Genomic DNA, 18,611 nt, shown 5'->3' with positions numbered 1-18,611 from the left:
TTTTTTTTTAATGTCTTATTTTGGAATGATTTTAGATTTAGAAAGAAGTTGCAGAGGTAATGCAGAGTTCCCATATATACCCCGGGCCTAGTTTCCACCATTGTGAACGTCTTACATTACTATGGCTGATTTGTTAGAACCAAGAAACCAACACTGGTACATTACCGTTAACTGAACTCTGGACTTTATTTTGATTTCACCAGTTTTTCCATTACTCTTCTCCTTCTGTCCCAGGATCCAGCCCAGTGTCCCACATTGTGTTAAATTGTCGTGTCTGGCTAGGCTCTGGTCTGTGGCGGTTTCTCACTGTGAAAGTGTTAGACTCTTCCTATTTCTCATGACCATGACAATTTGAGACGTACTGGTCAGGTTTTTGACAGAACGGTGCTCAATTTGAGTTTATCTGATGTTTTTCTCATGGCTGGAGTTCTGGGTTTTGGAGGAAGAATAGCACAGAGGTGGAGTGTCATCCTCATCACATCATGTCAAGGGTATGTGCATTAATAGAACTTAGCACTGACGTTGCTAACCTTCATCTCCTGGCCAGGCCCGTGTTTGCCGGGTTTGTCCGCTGGAGTGTTGCTTTTCTCCCCCCTTCCATATAGAATTAAGCTCTGCTTCTTGCAGTGGGGGGAGGATTTACATATGTAAGGAAGATTCACCTCTTCTCTCCTATATATTTAATACAGTAATTTATTTGTATCACTATGGACTCATATGTTTATGTTATACTCTGGGTTATAATCCAGTTCTGTATTATTTGGTTGCTGAAATTGTCTCAGCTTTGGTTGGAACTCTTTCAGCTTGGCTCCTGTGTTCCTTTGATATGCTTCTGTCCTTTTGTTTTTTTGAGCACTTCCTTACTCCCTGGCTCTCTAAGATGCTGTGGGCTCATCTTGTATTTTCCCTGTCCCAGTCCTAGGATCAGCAGAATTCTAGAGTCATCTGAATCCTTTCACTGATTCCTTTTATGGGGAATGGTATTTAGAAGCCAAGATCTCGACGTGGTGTGCCCACTGCTCCTAGATTGTCATTGCTTCTAGGCCCTCTCAGCAGACAGAGCTAGGAACTACATACGTGTCTGTATACTTACGCATGTTAGTAATTCCTATGAATCTTTGTTTCTGTGTCTCCATTTGTATCTATGTTAAGCTAAACATGAGTTCATACTGATGTCTCTGACGAATCTGTTATTACAGAGGCCATTCTAGCCTTTTCTCCTTACTTCTCTGTTACTTCCTTCTCAGAACGAGAAGCCTGGTTCCCGCCATCCACTATTTGCTTATTTGACTTCACTGTTTGTATAAGTGGTTTCAGATTTGTTAAGCTATCTCCCCATGTGAAACAACTTTATCAACTAAAGTACAGTGTTTATGTGCAATAATTTTTGTCTTTTTGCCTTATAGTTTCCAGTCAAAATGCTGTTTTCCAAAGTTATTTGTAAGCTGCTCTATTTTTCACTCCACACCTTTCCTTGATATTATGTCATGCACTTAGATTTTTTTGTCTCACTTTACATTCATCCTGTTGTATCATTACAGTTGTTGATTCCCCTAGTTGATTGTATTACTCTTTAAAGCAACAGTTTGATAAAATTTTTCATCTTACCATATTATTTTCATATTTATTGTTTTGACTGGCTGCTTTGAGTTGATAGATAATATGCCCCAATTAATATGAAACCTCCCTTGTCAGAATATAAGTTGTTTACAGTTTTCAGCATTATGAATCCCCAACAAGAAATTTTTTTATGAACCACTTTCTGTTTTCCTTTTGAATTAAGTTTTTTACAATAATTCTTAGGAATGGAATCACTGAGCCAAAAGATAGAAACATTTGGTAAATGTTTCAGAGGCTGGATTGCCCTCTAAAAATAATTGCACTAGTTTAAAATCCTACCTGATATACACAGGTTTTCCAAACCCTTCCTGGGATTTTATAACTTAAAAAAAAAAGATAGCAACCTTTTGACAATTTTTCAATAAATAAAAGATGCTATTTCATTATGATTATAATATTCACTTCTTGATTTATTAGCAAGGTTGAACACTGCCTCATCTTTATTTATATTATGTTTTTGAGAAGGAAAAACATAAAAGGAAAGGAAGAGGTTGTTGTAAAGTGTTGAAAAAGTGTTGTAAAGGAAAAAGAGGAAGATCGTGAACTCTGTGCTGGATCAAAAGTCTGGATTCTCCTTGGCAACTTCTTGCCATCTTGGAACTATTTTAAGTTTAGAGAAAATAGAGTATGGTGTTACCAAGTTTCCTTTTGGTTCAGATTAAGCTTTTTTTTTTTTCCCTTTAGACTTTGCTGTGTCAGAAAATGGAAATAATAGTAGTAGTCCCAAGTTCACTTACCACCAGTTACTCTTTGTTTGAAAAGAAGTTTAATTTCATTTTCTTTTGGAAGCACATCATGTGCTCAATAAAAAATATGTGCTCTTTAGGGAACATTTACCTGGTCGATCTGCAGTAAATGGCATAGCCTTTTCTACTCAGTAGGTGCCAAGTGAGTGTTGGAGATGGGGTAAGACCAAGTGGTTGGGCACCCAGACCGCGGGAGGTGAGTCCTGGCTCTCCTGCGTCCTAGCTGTGGGACTTTGAGCAAGTCACCTAGCTGTGCTTGTTTCCTCATCTGTAAAAGGGACCTAACAGTACCTGTCTTCTTGGGCCATTGTGATGATCGAATGAGCTAGCAGGACCAACACAGAATAATGCCTGGCACATGCTAAGCATCGTACATGTTAACTTTTTGATTGTTGAATTCAGTTGAATTCAACCCAGACCTTGAAGGTCGTAGATAATCAGCAATGTTCTTTCCTAGGCTTCTTTGATTTTTGAAAACCCATCGAAAACCCTCACCTGTCTAGAGGTCTCTGATCTCATGGACAGAGATGGCACGAAGCCCACAGTCACAATTCTGACATGTACGTACTGAGAGCACCTCAGCCTCTCCAGTCAGAGTTCACTCTGACTTTATGCAAATGCTAAGCTGAAGGATTTTTTTTTTTTAAGTCTGCTCATATTATATTAGAAGGAACCAACAGGAAGATGAGATTACTTCAGGAATTGTGACAGACACAGGTAGTAAGAAGGGAGATCAGGAGGTAGCCTAACATCAAGGACCAAGAAACTACGTTTCTGCAAGAATTCCATAACCATACTCTGGATTTGGTTGCTACAACCTTTAGTCCTGGGTTCATCTCTCAGCTCTGTCACTTACTAGATTTAGGGGACCCTGGCCCAGTTACGTAGCCTTGCTAAGCTTCATTTTCATCATTGCTAAAGTGAAGATAATACTGTCCATTTCATATGGCTGTTTACTTAGTGCCTGGCACACGATGGGTACTTAAAAAGTAGTAGCTGCTTTGTTTTTTAGTTACTCATGTTGATTTATTTAGAATAGGGTCAGTCTTCTTCTGTGTATTTTAGAAGCTCCTGAAGGTTAGTGGAATGGTTGGTATTCTTAGTAATGACATTGCGTTATCAAGATGTTCAATTCCGAATCCTTTCTTCAAGCGGTGGGGAATTGCACAGCATAAGATATGTCATTAAAGTAGTGGAAAACTTAAATCACATATTTTTTTGGTCAAAATTTATGTATTTGAGAGATCCTCATTTTAAAACAAAAAAAAAACAATTCAGAAACGCAATGGAATAAACTTAATTTATCTCACGTTATTTAGGTGTAGGTAGAACATTGCATTCCCACACGGAAGTGCTGCTTTAATCCCATGCCTCGTTGGAGCCAGTACTGAGGTGATTCCCACTTGCTCGGCCTTTGAAATATTTTTGTTCTTTTGGAATGGCTTTGCTTATTCAGCTTTGACTTTGTTACAGTATCTGTACAGAAAATGAGTCAATATTATTTTTCCCTTAGGGTGGGTGGTTATATCGAACACACCAAGAGCTGGGTTCCTAATTGGGGCTGATGGATGACCTACCTCAAACGATGTGTGAAACCCAATACCATAAGATAGCTCTTTGAGAGGAAGGTCGTTGGGACCTCAGCAAAGAAGACCTCCAGTTATCAAAAATAGGCACCATTTCCCCACAAGGTTTCCAGAAGTAAGAATGAAGAGAAGAAAGTAACAAGAAAAGAGGAGAAAGTTGCTGAGGCATAATTATAATCAGCGTTTTGGTGGTTTTCTTTTATACCCTTTTTCCCCACTTATTAAGTATTAATATTTTCCATATTACTGGTACTGCCTTCTCTCAAACATTCCCATAATAGACTTCATTTTCAGTGTTCTGAGATACAGTGAAGAGTCTCTGCTTCTAATAAAATTGTGCCTAGTAAGGCACTAAAGCCCTCTAAGTGCTCCAGTATTGATCAGTCACAAGGTAGTGGACCATCTGGTTTATTTTTATGTTCCAGGGGGAGAAGATAGAAGACATTCCAAAGGAAGTCCTGATGGACTGTGCCCATCTTGTGAAGGCCAATAGCATTCAAGGTCAGTTCTCCTAGAGGTGTTTTCAGAATTAAAGCCAATGTCTGTGTCTGAAATTGAATTCATTTTAGAGAACATGTCAGTGACTTGGGCTTGAGTCAAACGAATAGTGTATAATATGCCTTTCCCCTGTTTTGTGCTTTAAGGTGGCAGTTCTGCTACCTATTCAAGAACTGAAAACTGCTCTCCTCCCCTCTAATGTTCATGGTCCTTTCTCAGCTCCTTCTACCATGTTCTCCTTACCTTGACTAGAAGATTGTCTAGAACTGCCTACCCTTGATGTTATTCACAGAAAGACTTTTGGGGGTGCCTGGGTGGCTTAGTCAGCTAAACATCCGATTTCAGGTTTCGGCTCAGGTCCTGATCTCATGGCTCGTGAGATCAAGCCCCTTGTGGAGCTCCACGCTCAGCGGGAGTCTGCTTGAATATTCTCTCCCTCTGCCCTTCCCCCAATCCATGTGCGCGCTCTCTCTCTCAGATAAATAAATCTTAAAAAAAAAAATAGGCTTTTGGAAATGAGGTTAAATTAATAGCTAAGTAAGAGATATGTCTCATGGCTTTATTTTTAATGCTGTGTGATGTCTTTCCATCATTTGTCCTTAAATTCTAGAACTCATCTCTGTATCCCTGTTTCCTGCTTTCTCTTTCTCTCCTCCTCTTTCATACTTTCTTCTCCCTGTATATTGTGAAGGTATCAAGTCTGTCAATCTTTGTATCTCCCGGAGAATCTCATTTAATTGGTCTGGGGTGATCCATGAGTATCCGTATTTTTCCAGTGCTCTCCAGGAGATTGTAATGTGCACAGAGGGTTGAGAACAATTGGCCTGTTTTAGGGGAGACCTGTAATTCTGAGCTTTATGCTTGTTTAGTTCTGTCAGTAGCAGATTTAATCAATCAGTAGTCGGTGCAGGTCAAGAAGGACAATTTTGGGAGAGGAAGTGGGAGTTAAGAGGGGAGCCAGGAGATGATGTTCTGCTAAGAATGTGTTGGTAGTAGGTTGGATTTTGGGGTGTAGGACACAGAGCTAGATAGAGTGGAGGTAAGTTTGGTTTCTTGTGAGGTTGAGAGATGATCCAGAGGGTTGGAAAGAAATATGGTTTGGATAGAGGGCATACACATAGCTGATACCAGGGTTGCAGATTACAGGAAAAGAGCTGGCCAGTGTACTCCTTCCTCATCACTTAGACTGGGTTTCCTAAATCTAAGTTGGGCAGCTTTACTGAGTCAGATAACTAGCCAAAGAAAGTGGAAGTCTGGTCTTGTAGAGCCACTGGTTTTCAACTCCATAAATCATTACGTTGCAGTTAGTCTTAGGACATTCCATTTTTATGAGCAGAACAGAGTTTCTAAGATTTCCGGTCACAAGCTTCAGTTATTAAAGTAAAAATAATAAAATTAAAACAATCGTTATTCTTTTGTGTATTGCAACCTCTTTCCTGTGATCTTGTCCCCTTTCCATGCCCCTGGCTAGCAGATGTGACTTTATTAAAGGATCTCTGGACTCTTTATCCTGGGCCTGGCCTCTTTCTTCTTAATCTCTTCATAGTTCGCTAGTTCTAGAGAAAACAGAAAAGACAGATTCTGAATCATGACACTGCCCTCCTCTGCTCTCACCTCGGCCTCCCGCAGTGAGAGCTTACGTGGCAGAGTAAGGAGCTCAGCCCAGGAGCCTCACTAATGAGCTGAAGGCAGAGAATGCTGAGGATGCCCCATTTGTGTTTGCTGGGTAGTGAAAATATTACCCCCTGCTTGACCGCCTTTGGCTCTCAGAACCAAGGAAATTGGGTTAAACTTGTTTGTCATCGTAGAATCTGGTCATTCAGTTTATTCATAGAAACTTTTGCCGGATTAAACTTTCTAAAAGCTTAGATACTTTCTATGACGTTCCTCACCTTAATTATACAGTGAAGTCTAGACTTCTTAAGCTAGAGGTTAAGCATCTCTGCTCTGACTACAGGCTTCTTTTCCCTTCATGTATTTCCCACTCCAGCCAAAGCACATATTGGCTGTTTTCCTACCATATACCTCTGCTTATGTTGTCTCCTGTGTCCTCAGTTTTGTCTGCCTTGTCAGTCGTCCCATGTCTAGATGCAAGCTGAGGTTCAAGGTCCACCCAGTATTTGCAGTAATGGTAGTAATAGCTAACCTTGAATGTTAATTACATGCCTGGCACTGTGCTAAAAACTTCAGAGATTATTTCACTTATCAACCCTATTGAGGTACGCATTATTATTTTCATTCTAGAGATGAGGGAGCTGAGCTTAAGGGAGTTAAGGAACCTGTCCAAGGTCTCAGAGCTCTGAAGTGTGGCAGTGGGTGCATCTGAAGTCAGTCTGACGTGAAAGTCTTCTGTCTTAACCACTGAACTGTATTAAGCTCTCATGGAGCCTTTGACCTTCTTCCAGCGTGGGTGACCACTGCCCTCTCAGAGCCATGCTAGCACTTTACCTGTACCTTTCCAATAGCATTTGACGAGTTCTGCTTTTCTTTTTCTTTTTTTTTTAAAGATTATATTTATTCATTTGAGGGGGGGGTGTTGAGGGGGAAGGGCAGAGGGAGAAGCAGACTTCCCACTGAGCAGGAAGTCTGACGCGGGGCTCAATCCCAGGACCCCGGGGTCATGACCTGAGCCGAAGGCAGACACTTAATCCGACTGAGCCACCCAGGTGCCCCTATGAGTTCTGCTTTTCATTGTGATTATTTACATACTTATCTGCCTTCCTTTAGTCTTGGAAGGCATGACCCATTGTCTGATCCATGTTTAGATCTCCCATAGCACCATGCACATGGAGGTTTTTTTTTTTTTTTTAAAGATTTTATTATTTATTCGACAGAGATAGAGACAGCCAGCGAGAGAGGGAACACAAGCAGGGGGAGAGGGAGAGGAAGAAGCAGGCTCATAGCAGAGGAGCCTGACGTGGGGCTCGATCCCATAACGCCAGGATCACGCCCTGAGCCGAAGGCAGACGCTTAACTGCTGTGCCACCCAGGCGCCCCTACATGGAGGTTTTTTAAAGTCTTAATTTAAAAAAAAAATTTCAAAGCTACAGAAACATTGCAAGAAAAATACAACTCCTCTATGCCCGTCACTTAGATTCAACAATTTTTCTGTATGTATTTGCTTTCTCTATATAACGTTCTAATTATTCATTTTTTAGCTGAACCATTCTAAGGAAAATTATAGACCTCATAACTCTTTATCATGTCCTAAGAATAGGGACGTTGTCTTAAGTAACTTCAGTACTGTGACTAGATTCAGGAAATTTAACATGGATAGAATACCATCATTTGATGTACAGTCCATATGTATGTTTTCCCAATTGTCCCACTACTTACTGTTCCTTTATAGCACTTCTTTTTCTGATCCAAGGCCATATGTTATAGTCACTCAGCATGTCTCTAAATCTCTTTTAGTCGAAAGACACTTCTTTGTCTTTCAAGACACTGACACTTTGAATGGAGACCAGTTGTAGGATATCCTGTGATTTGGGTTGGTCTGATGCTTCCACTGCGTCAGGAATACCATATAACTGAAATCTTGTGCATTACAGTTGGGAGGCACATGGTGCCATTTTGCTGCGTTTTTGATGGCGTTAATTTTGATCACTTAAGTAAGCAGTTGATCACCAGTTTTCTCCAGTGTATGTGGTGATTTCATAAACTGAAAGGCCTTAAAGAGTGTTGGACCAGTGATTAAACTGGGATTCTTCGAGCTGCCTGAGAAGCAGTCTGGGACAGAGGGGAAATGTGAGGTGGAGATTCTGGTTGGGGGGGTAGGAGGAGGAATGAATGGGGTACTTGGCACCCCTTTCATCCGGAGCATCTCTGCTTTTATTACTTTGATGTTTTCTTTGGTAAAAGAGGTGCCGCTGTGAAAAGAAACAAACAAAAAACTCTACGAGTCTAATCTCCTCCTGTTTCAGATGAGATTCCGGGAGGCCTGGGCACATTCCCTGGGTGATACAGCTGGTTCGGGTTGGTGCCAGGGTCGCATGCTGGTCTCTCGAATCCCAGACCACGGCTTTTTGCTTTATCTCAGTGTTTAGCCTTTACTGGATCAAGGACTCCTTTGGGAATCTGAGGAAACCTATTTGGTCCATTTCTCTTTTAAAAAAGCGTGGATCAGAAGTTTGGCATTCAACATTTGGGAGTCTCGGAAGTCCCTGAAGCTAATCCACAGCCCCTGCTTTCCTCGATAATACTTTTGCTTGGATTGTGTTGGTTACCTTTACCATTTGCTTTTCATGGGTGGGTTTAAAAATAAGTGTTTTGTTGTTTGAATCACTCACTGGCTGTTTGTGCTCAGCCTTTCCCTTCATTGGATTTTGGTAATTGGTCAGCAGGTGAGAGCACATTGCTCAGTACCCTCCTGCCTGCATGTTGAAGACAGTCTCTCTTGGCAGGCTGCAAGATGAACAACGTGAATGTGGTATATACGTCGTGGTCTAACCTGAAGAAAACGGCCGACATGGATGTGGGACAGATAGGCTTTCACAGGCAGAAGGATGTAAGTGGTGGGCACTGCCAGAGGAGGCGGAGCGGAGTCCCGGGCCTTTCCGTCCCCTGCCTGCATTGTTGAAGGCTCAGCGTGATGTACGCCTTCCAGATCCCTTCCAGCTGGGTTGTTTGGCACCTAGCAACCGTCGCCTCTGTTCTGGGGGCAAAACCGACAATAAAGATTCAATATTGTTCCCCCCATCTCCCTCAAAGGTGAAAATTGTGACCGTGGAGAAGAAAGTGAATGAGATCCTGAACCGATTAGAAAAGACCAGAATGGAGCGGTTCCCAGACCTCGCGGCAGAGAAGGAATGCAGAGACCGGGAAGAGAGGAATGAGAAAAAAGCCCAAATTCAGGAAATGAAAAGGAGAGAGAAGGAAGAGATGAAGAAGAAGCGGGAAATGGACGAACTTAGGTATGTCGGAGCAGCGGTGTTGGTGTTGACCTTGGTTGGAGATTCCTCGACGCGGATTTTCATCAGGGACCAGCCTGTAGGAAGGATATGGTGGAGGGCGGGACAGAGGACAGACTCAGGGCCTCAGACAGCCTAGGAAAAGGCAGTTATGCTGTTGCATTGGTCAAAAGACACTCTTTTATAGGGGCAGGATATGAGCGTGTGTGAAATAAAAGAGCTAATTTTATTCTAAGATAAACCGTCATAGGTTATCTTTAGAGTTCAGTTTGTAAACATCTTCAGGAAAAGAAAAGATGCTATGTTAGGGGTTAACATTGACTCATTGTGGTATTTGAATTAGATAGTCTTAGCTCTGAAGGCCAATGCTAGTAATTTTTTTTTTTCTAAGATTTTATTTGTTTATTTGAGAGAGCACAAGCAGGGGCCATGGGGGGGGTGGGGGGAGTTGAGAGCCGGAGGGCAGAGGAAGAAGCAGACCCCCCAGCCGAACAGGGAACCTGATGTGGGGCTCTATCACTGGACCCTGGGATCACGACCTGAGCCAAAGGCAAACACTTAACCAACTGAGACACCCAGGTCCCCCAATGCTAATAATTCTTAAAATCTATTTTAAAAACCCTTTCTTTTTTTTTTTTAAGAAAAAAATAATATTTTGAAAGTTGGAAGTGATTAATGTAATGAGGCCTACCCCAAAGCGCTATATTTTAAAATGATAAATAGTAGAAGGCGCCTGGCTGGCTCCTTAGAGCATGTGACTCTTGATCTCGGGGTTGTGAGTTCAATCCCCATATTGGGTGTGGAGTCTATTTAATAAAATAGGATATAAAATCTTTGAAAAGTAAACAAATAAAAATAAGTAAAATGAGAAAGAGTAGTTAAAAATACAGCTTGGGTCCTGAAATTCTGGTGTATGAGAATACTGACTGTATTAGTTTTCTGTGGCTACTGTAACAAGTTATCACAAATTTAGTGGCTTCAAGCAACATGGATTTCGTATTTTACAGTTCCATCCATTCATATTTTAGAAGTTCAGCATGGTTCTCGGTGGGCTAATATCAAGGTGTCAGCCAGGCTGTGTTCCTTTCTAGAGCTCTAGGGGAGAATCTGTCTCCTTTTCCAGCTCCTAGAGGCCACCCACCTTCCTTGGCTTGTGACCCCTTCCTCCATCTTTAAAGCTGGCCACATGGCGTCTCTGAGCCCCTTCCTCCATAGTCGCAGCCCCATCTCTGACCACAGCCTTCTGTACTCTTGAGGACCAGTGTGATGACATTGGGCCCACCCAGACAATCCATAACCTCTCCATGTAAGATCCTTAACCACATCTGCAAAGCCCTTTTTCCAGATGAGGTGACGTATTTGCAGGTTCTGGGGGTTGGGACGTGGATGTCTATGGGTAGGATTGTTAACTCTGCCCACCACACTGAATTTGTAGTAGATGAATCGTTTAGACCTAAAGAGACTCCTAGGTTTTCTTTGTCAAAGAGGGAATTTAATCCTACAACTTTTACTCACAGAATTTCTAGAGTTTCCTACAGTTCTCCGTAGATATCATTTGTGTTAAGTATACCAAAAAGAAAGGGGGGAAGAAAAGGTATTGCTGTGCCTTGTGGAAATGGCACAGGATTAAAATGAGCTGTCTTGCCGTGTCCTAACTCGGTTTCTTTGGAATACACTGGATTATTAGAAAGATTGTTGGGTCAGAACATAGCTTTAATGATAAGTACTGGAATTTCTTAGTTATCCACATGCATGTGCTCTTTTTGGGGCTCCTGCTAAAATAGGATAAGTGGCTTCATTTAAAATATAATATTCAAATGGAGAACTCCGGAAGTGTTATCCTGAGTTATAATCTGCTGACACAAGACAGACAAATGCAGAGATTTGGTTTGACCTAGACTGTGAGTCTACTTTGTGTTGTGTGTGAAAAAAAAATTATCAGCTCGATCAGCGCAGTAAAATGTGCGGAATTTTGAGCAACGGGGGATTGAGAGTAGTTTATTCATTTTCGTTTTTCATGTGGAGAGAGGAAAAGATCGAAAACATACCTTCTTCTGTCCTTTACAAATCTAACAGTTGTGTTTAGTAACATCATATGTTAGGAATATAATATTACTTAATTTACTTAAAAACATAACAAGAAAGAATAGCTAACGTTTTTGGACACTTGTCATCTGCCAAACACTGTACTGTGTTTAGCCCCATTATCTCATTTAATCCTAACAGTAGCCAATATGAGGCAAATACTGTTATTACTTGCATTTTCTAGAAGAAGAAACTGAGCTTGACAAGCAGTTAAGTAACTTGCCCAAAGTCACATTGTTAGTCTGTTTGATTCTCAAGCTCACAACACACTGTTACCACTCTTTTCTGCCTCTGTTCAGTCTATTTCGCATTAAAGTAAAATTTATTCCATATGAACCAGGTAATTTATAGATATGGTAATTTATCTTAAAATGCATTTCATTTTTATTTCAAATCAAGCTGTGTACTAGTAAAATTTAGGGGATTTTGTATGTTCAATTTTATTAGTTGAAACTAAAACACAATGTTCATATCTCCCAGATTTTCTTTTATAGTATGAACAACACATAAAATATTTAAATAAGTTGAGGGGAAAAAATTCTCATTGAATGAAATTTTTGCCTCAAAAGCAAATTTATCCAAATCAGTTTCATTTTCTAAGCTGTCCCTAGTCACCTGTAATTTTTCCATTTGTTTTCTCAGACCCAGATTTTTGTTACATATTGTTCTGGCCCATATATGTCAAAAAGAAAATGTAAGTGGAAGAAATGGGAAAATCGCTTTTCTAGTCCATGTTTTTCTACACAGTCTTGCCCCTGATGCTCTCTCTCTTTTTTTTTTTTTTTAAAGATTTTATTTATTTATTCGACAGAGATAGAGACAGCCAGTGAGAGAGGGAACACAAGCAGGGGGAGTGGGAGAGGAAGAAGCAGGCTCATAGCGGAGGAGCCTGATGTGGGGCTCGATCCCATAACACCGGGATCACGCCCTGAGCTGAAGGCAGATGCTTAACCTCTGTGCCACCCAGGCGTCCCCCTGATGCTCTCTTTTTAATGAATGATCGTGGCTCTCAGAAAACCAAAAACATTTGATGTATTCATTTCTGTGCAACCTGTGCCACAACAATGACTTGCTTTCCCAAACTGGCGAAGTGAGGAGGGCGTGAGGAAGGGCTGCAGCTCAGGGAGCCCACGCAGCGACAGACCGAGGACCTGCCTGTTTGCGTGCCATGTCCTGCAGCTTATGTGACGTTCCAGCCACAAGCTCTAAGCTGCTGACCTGTTTTAGAATCTGTTTTTATACATTTGTAGTGCTTTATACATCACCTTAGTTTCTATCTTTGACTCTTCCACCCAAGAGATCAAGTGCTGGGCTTCAGAATCATCTTATTCTCAGGTCTTCACTTGGCTTTCTGACAGTGAGAATTTCATTAGCTTTCACCAGCAGTCAGTGCTTTTATTTGGACAATTTGGTAGGGAATGTCCACTTTCGTTGCTGCGATTGCTTAAGAAAGTGACTTTTGAATCTGCAGGGAATTCTGCAGAGAAACGAGAGATATTTTTCTCCCGGAAGTTATCCCCAATGCTTCCAGATGATTTCAGCAAAGAAATACTCAACAGCCTCATATCCGGAGATATCCAACCTCCCTCTGATTCTAAAACCATTATTTAGATTCTTGTCCCCTTTCTCTTCTCAACTTGTTGAACAAGAATGGCAATAGGCTTCTCATATCTAATGTCTACTGGGAGAAAAAATGGATAGAATTGCCATCATACAGTTCCAAATTCTCCGAGCTCTAGTCAGGATCCTGTCTGTCAGCCCTCAGCTCAGCAGTGAACAAAGCCAAGCCCGCCCCGTGGAAGGCACGACTTCCTGCTCTGAGGTGAAGAACATTAGCCCCTGGAGACAGAACTCCATCTTGTTCTTGCCATGAAGCTTTTACTCCTTGCCCTCAGCGTGCAGAAACTGTACAATCTGATAATATAAGTAGGTCTACATAAAGATCATCCTCTTAGGCAGGTTTTGAAAGATTTGGGTTGTTGGGAGGGGAGTATATTAACACCCTCTGTTCATTGTTTATTTTCTTCACCTAAACCATTGTGAAAATTTCCCCTTCCTTAGACTTCACATATTCTCACTTACCCATCTTACTCATTAGCTCCTTAGACACATGCCCTGTGAGCCTAGAAGCTCATGGGGTTTGGGTTAGAGAACCTTTGTGTAGGGTTCGGTGTAGGGAAGAAGCCTCCTCGCACTTTCCTTCTTTTCCATGACTGCTACACTGTAAGCCATACCTTGAGTAAGATGAGATAACAGCAGAGACTCAACACAGGTTTTCAGAGTAGTCGGTGTCTTAGACGTGAGCTTGAGAGTGAGAGAAGCAGAACAGCTTCTACTCGGTCTACATTGGGTTTAAGAGAGCAGGCATTTGGAGAAATCCTTTAGGCAGGTTACCCGTGAGTGTCCCAGTAGACACCATCATTTATTGTCAAGTGCTAGGGAAGAGCATCCTGGCTCCCTTCAGTTAGTCCTAGTAGTGTCATTTCATCTCTGTAGTGGAATGTGGGATTGCATCCAAATGAAAGTTCACCTGCTCTGTTTCAGTCTTGTATTCACTTATTTGGGCTCTGTGGTATTGAAACATCAATATCAAAGTCAAGCTCCACCATGTGGATATTGAAACCAGAAGAAATAATAGAGAAAGGTAGTTAATGGAGGATAAGTGAGTAACAGATCAGAAAAGAAAAAGGTAGGGGCTGTGGCTACCTGAGATAGAGATATTTAAAAATTGGGAGTCTGGGAGGTCGAAATTTGAACCCAAGGCCCAGGTAATTGAAGTCAGACAGGTACAAGACCCAGGTAAAATGGCAAGTCACAGGTGAATGGATCATCAGTTTGAACAGTAACCTGAGTTGGATTTGGGAACAAAGATCACTTTAACATGATGGTTAATATGTGAAAAGTTATAGCTGATAAGTGGCAAAGCAGGAATTCTTTTTTTTTTTTTTTTTTTTTTTTTTTTTTTTTCCACCTTTTTTTTAATTTTATTATATTATGTTAATCACCATACAGTACATCCCCAGATTCCGATGTAAAGTTTGATGCTTCATTAGTTGCGTATAACACCCAGTGCACCATGCAATACGTGCCCTCCTTACTACCCATCACCAGTCTATCCCATTCCCCCACCCCCCCCCCTCTGAAGTCTTCAGTTTGTTTCTCATAGTCCATAGTCTCTCATGTTTCATTCCCCCTTCTGATTACCCCCCCTTTCTTTATCCCCTTCTTCCCCTACCGATCCTCCTAGTTCTTATGTTCCATAGATGAGAGAAATCGNTAAAATGCAGTTTCTATATTCTCACCTCAAGAAACTGGAACAGCAACAGAGGGACAGGCCTAACCCACTGACAAGGAAGGAGTTGACCAAGATTAGAGCAGAAATCAATGAATTAGAGACCAGAACCACAGTAGAGCAGATCAACAGGACTAGAAGCTGGTTCTTTGAGAGAATCCATAAAATTGATAGACCACTGGCAAAACTTGTCCAAAAACAAAGAGAAAGGACTGAGATTATTAAAATTATGACTGAAAAGGGAGAGGTCACGACCAGCACCATTGAAATTGCAAGGATTATTAGAAACTTTTATCAACAGCTATATGCCAAAAAACTAAACAATCTGGAAGAGATGGAGGCCTTCCTGGAAACCTATAAACTACCAAGACTGAAACAGGAAGAAATAGATTTCTTAAATAGGCCAATTAACTATGAAGAAATTGAGTCAGTGATAAACAACCTTCCAAATAATAAAACTCCAGGCCCAGACGGTTTTCCTGGGGAATTCTACCAAACATTCAAAGAAGAAATAATACCTATTCTCCTAAAGCTATTTCAAAAAATAGAAACAGAAGGAAAGCTACCAAACTCATTCTATGAGGCTAATATTACCTTGATCCCCAAACCAGGCAAAGACCCCCTCAAAAAGGAGAATTACAGACCGATTTCTCTAATGAATATGGATGCCAAAATCCTCAACAAGATCCTTGCTAATAGAATCCAACAGTACATTAAAAGGATTATCCATCATGACCAAGTGGGATTCATACCTGGGATGCAAGCATGGTTCAACACTCGCAAATCAATCAATGTGATACATCATATCAACAAGAAAAGACTCAAGAACCATATGATCCTCTCAATTGATGCAGAAAAAGCATTTGACAAAATACAGCATCCTTTCCTGATTAAAACCCTTCAGAGTGTAGGAATAGAGGGTACATTTCTCAATCTCATAAAAGCCATCTATGAAAAGCCTACTGCAAGCATTATTCTCAATGGGGAAAAGCTGGAAGCCTTTCCCTTAAGATCAGGAACACGACAAGGATGCCCACTCTCGCCACTATTATTCAACATAGTACTAGAAGTCCTTGCAACAGCAATCAGAAGACAAAAAGGGATCAAAGGTATCCAAATCGGCAAAGAAGAAGTCAAACTGTCTCTCTTTGCAGATGACATGATACTCTATATGGAAAACCCAAAGGAATCCACTCCCAAACTATTAGAAGTTATAGAACAATTCAGTAAGGTGGCAGGATACAAAATCAATGCCCAGAAATCAGTTGCATTTCTATACACGAATAACGAGACTGAAGAAAGAGAAATTAGGGAATCCATCCCATTTACAATAACACCAAAAACCATACGTTACCTTGGAATTAACTTAACCAGAGACGTAAAGGACCTATATCCTAGAAACTATAGATCACTTTTGAAAGATATTGAGGAAGACATAAAAAGATGGAAAAATATTCCATGCTCATGGATTGGAAGAATTAACATAGTTAAAATGTCCATACTACCCAGAGCAATCTACACTTTCAATGCTATCCCGATCAAAATACCGAGGACATTTTTCAAAGAACTGGAACAAATAGTCCTTAAATTTGTATGGAACCAGAAAAGGCCCCGAATCTCCAAGGAACTGTTGAAAAGGAAAAACAAAGCTGGGGGCATCACAATGCCGGATTTCGAGCTGTACTACAAAGCTGTGATCACAAAGACAGCATGGTACTGGCACAAAAACAGACACATCGACCAATGGAACAGAATAGAGAACCCAGAAATGGACCCTCGGCTCTTTGGGCAACTAATCTTTGATAAAGCAGGAAAAAACATCCGGTGGAAAAAAGACAGTCTCTTCAATAAATGGTGCTGGGAAAATTGGACAGCTACATGCAAAAGAATGAAACTTGACCACTCTCTCACACCATACACAAAAATAAACTCCAAATGGATGAAAGACCTCAATGTGAGACAGGAATCCATCAAAATTCTAGAGGAGAACATAGGCAACAACTTCTATGACATCGGCCAGAGCAACCTTTTTCGCAAAGCAGGAATTCTATCTCAAGTCTGGAGTCCTGAAGTCTGCACTGTGCTGCCTGTAAGGCAAGAAAGGAACAGGTTGGCAAGGCCAGAGTCAAGGTCATGTATAGGCAGATAAAAAAATGAGAAATTAGGCACATCAGAGAGTGATTTTAAAAGGTTTTGCATCGTGCAGAATTTCAGGTTGTAAGTGATAAGGAGCCCTTATCGGTTTCCTAGGCTATTAGGAAGAAGTAGACCTGTAGGATGAGTTTAGTGGCAACATGTAGAAAAGGTAACAGCAAGACCGTTGATTAAAAAGATGATACAGCCCGATGTAGAAATGACCGCTTTAATTGTACCATCTCTTTTCCTCCCTCACGAGCACTGCTGCCTTCTGTAGGTAATGCTCTGTGTGCCACAGCTCTTCGCCTTAATGATAAGCACCTTCAGAGGGGCACTGCTATGCGTCTTTGTATCCCTTTGTGTGTGCCTGGTGCCTTGCACCTGCAGTGAGTGGCTGGTTAATATATTATGGATGTTTACGTAGCTGAGAGTGGCTTCTCTGATACAGTGACACTCAAGCTAAGATCAGAACCATGTTTGCTCATTAAAAGGGGGAGGGGTAGCAAGCGGGCTCTACGCAGAGGGAACTAGGTGTGCGAAGACCCTGTATGGGAGGGAGCAAGGCAAAGCACGGGATGAAAGACAGGCCCGAATGTGTGGAGCACAGGAGTGAGGGAGTGCGTGCATCAGGGTACCCGAGGACACATGGCCTATTGGCCATGTTTTTCTTTATCTTTCATTAGACTTTGTGAGGTCATTAAAGACTTTTAAGCAGCGGGTCACATGATAAGGTTTGTGTTTCAGAAAGCTCCCTTTGCTGACCTGAATGAAAAGGGAACCAAGTGGAGGTGGCTAGGCCAGTTAGGAATTATGGCCCTTGTCCATGTGACAGATAATGGTAGCTTGGAATACGGGGGTGTCATGGAGGTGTAGAGACAAGTGGACCAGGGAGAAGTACTTTCATAGATAAAATTACAAGATTTGAAGCTAGATCGGATGGAGGGGATGGGCAGGGGAAGAATGACTCATGGGTTTCTGGTGTGTGAGATGCAATGGATGGTGGTGCCGTTCTCTGGCCCAGGGGATCCTGGGAAAGAACCAAACTGGTTTTGGACCATGAGTTGTGAACAGACATACGAATCTGAAGATACCTTGAGGTATCCAAAAAAAGTCATATAGGCAGATGGATGAATGGGACGGAGCTCAGAGGAAAGGCATGGCCTAAAGAAGGGTAAAACTCTGTGTGTTGCTTTCGTTGAAGTGGGCTCTCAGACCCAGTGGTTCTTGAAAGCGGCCCGTGGATGCCCGTCTTCATTAGGCGATTTTAAAATGCAGCCGGGATTGAGGTTCCCCGCTCCGCCCATTTTTTGCTCAGCATGCCTCTCCCTTTCTGGTCATGCAGCTTTTCAATCTTACCTGTGTATTTCTTAGAGATACCACTTCCTCCGACAAGCTTCACCGAATCTCTCTTTCCCGATGTCTCCCAGATGGTTGTCTCTAACCAGGACCATTCTCCTTCCCTCTCGTTTTCACTTTTCCATTTCTGCAGTTCGTAGTCTACTTGGATGTCTCGGCATTCCTTCGCATGCAACATGCCCCATACCAAGCATACCTTCTTTCCACCATTTGCCCATTTCTCTCAACTGTAGCATTATTTTCTTCAAATCACCTGAGCTAGAAACCTTGATGTCATCACTGATTCCTCTCAGATTTATCCCTTCTTACCAGGACAGCTTTGGGGCTAGGCTTTGTCTTACTAATCATGTTCTGTTTTCTTCCCATCCCATCGTCCGCCCAG

The 18,611-nt window shown here is 41.6% G+C and overlaps 1 protein-coding gene across 4 annotated transcripts in view; it reads left to right on the top strand.

Moving 5' to 3' along the window:
* Positions 1-18,611, top strand: part of CCDC25 (coiled-coil domain containing 25) — a 42,269-nt gene that overhangs the window by 15,204 nt on the left and 8,454 nt on the right. For 3 of the 4 annotated variants that reach the window (XM_002914412.4, XM_034661335.1, XM_019794319.2), the window contains 3 exons: positions 4,378-4,453; positions 8,854-8,957; positions 9,161-9,363. In XM_002914412.4, coding sequence (XP_002914458.1) covers positions 4,378-4,453; positions 8,854-8,957; positions 9,161-9,363 — 383 coding nt within the window. The remainder of the gene's footprint in view (positions 1-4,377; positions 4,454-8,853; positions 8,958-9,160; positions 9,364-18,611) is intronic. The other variant, XM_019794320.2, reaches the window with a different exon arrangement.

This window comes from Ailuropoda melanoleuca, chromosome 5 (assembly GCF_002007445.2).
Source record: "Ailuropoda melanoleuca isolate Jingjing chromosome 5, ASM200744v2, whole genome shotgun sequence".
Classification (NCBI taxonomy): Eukaryota; Metazoa; Chordata; class Mammalia; order Carnivora; family Ursidae; genus Ailuropoda; species Ailuropoda melanoleuca.
This window is presented reverse-complemented; position numbering and strand designations above follow the sequence as displayed.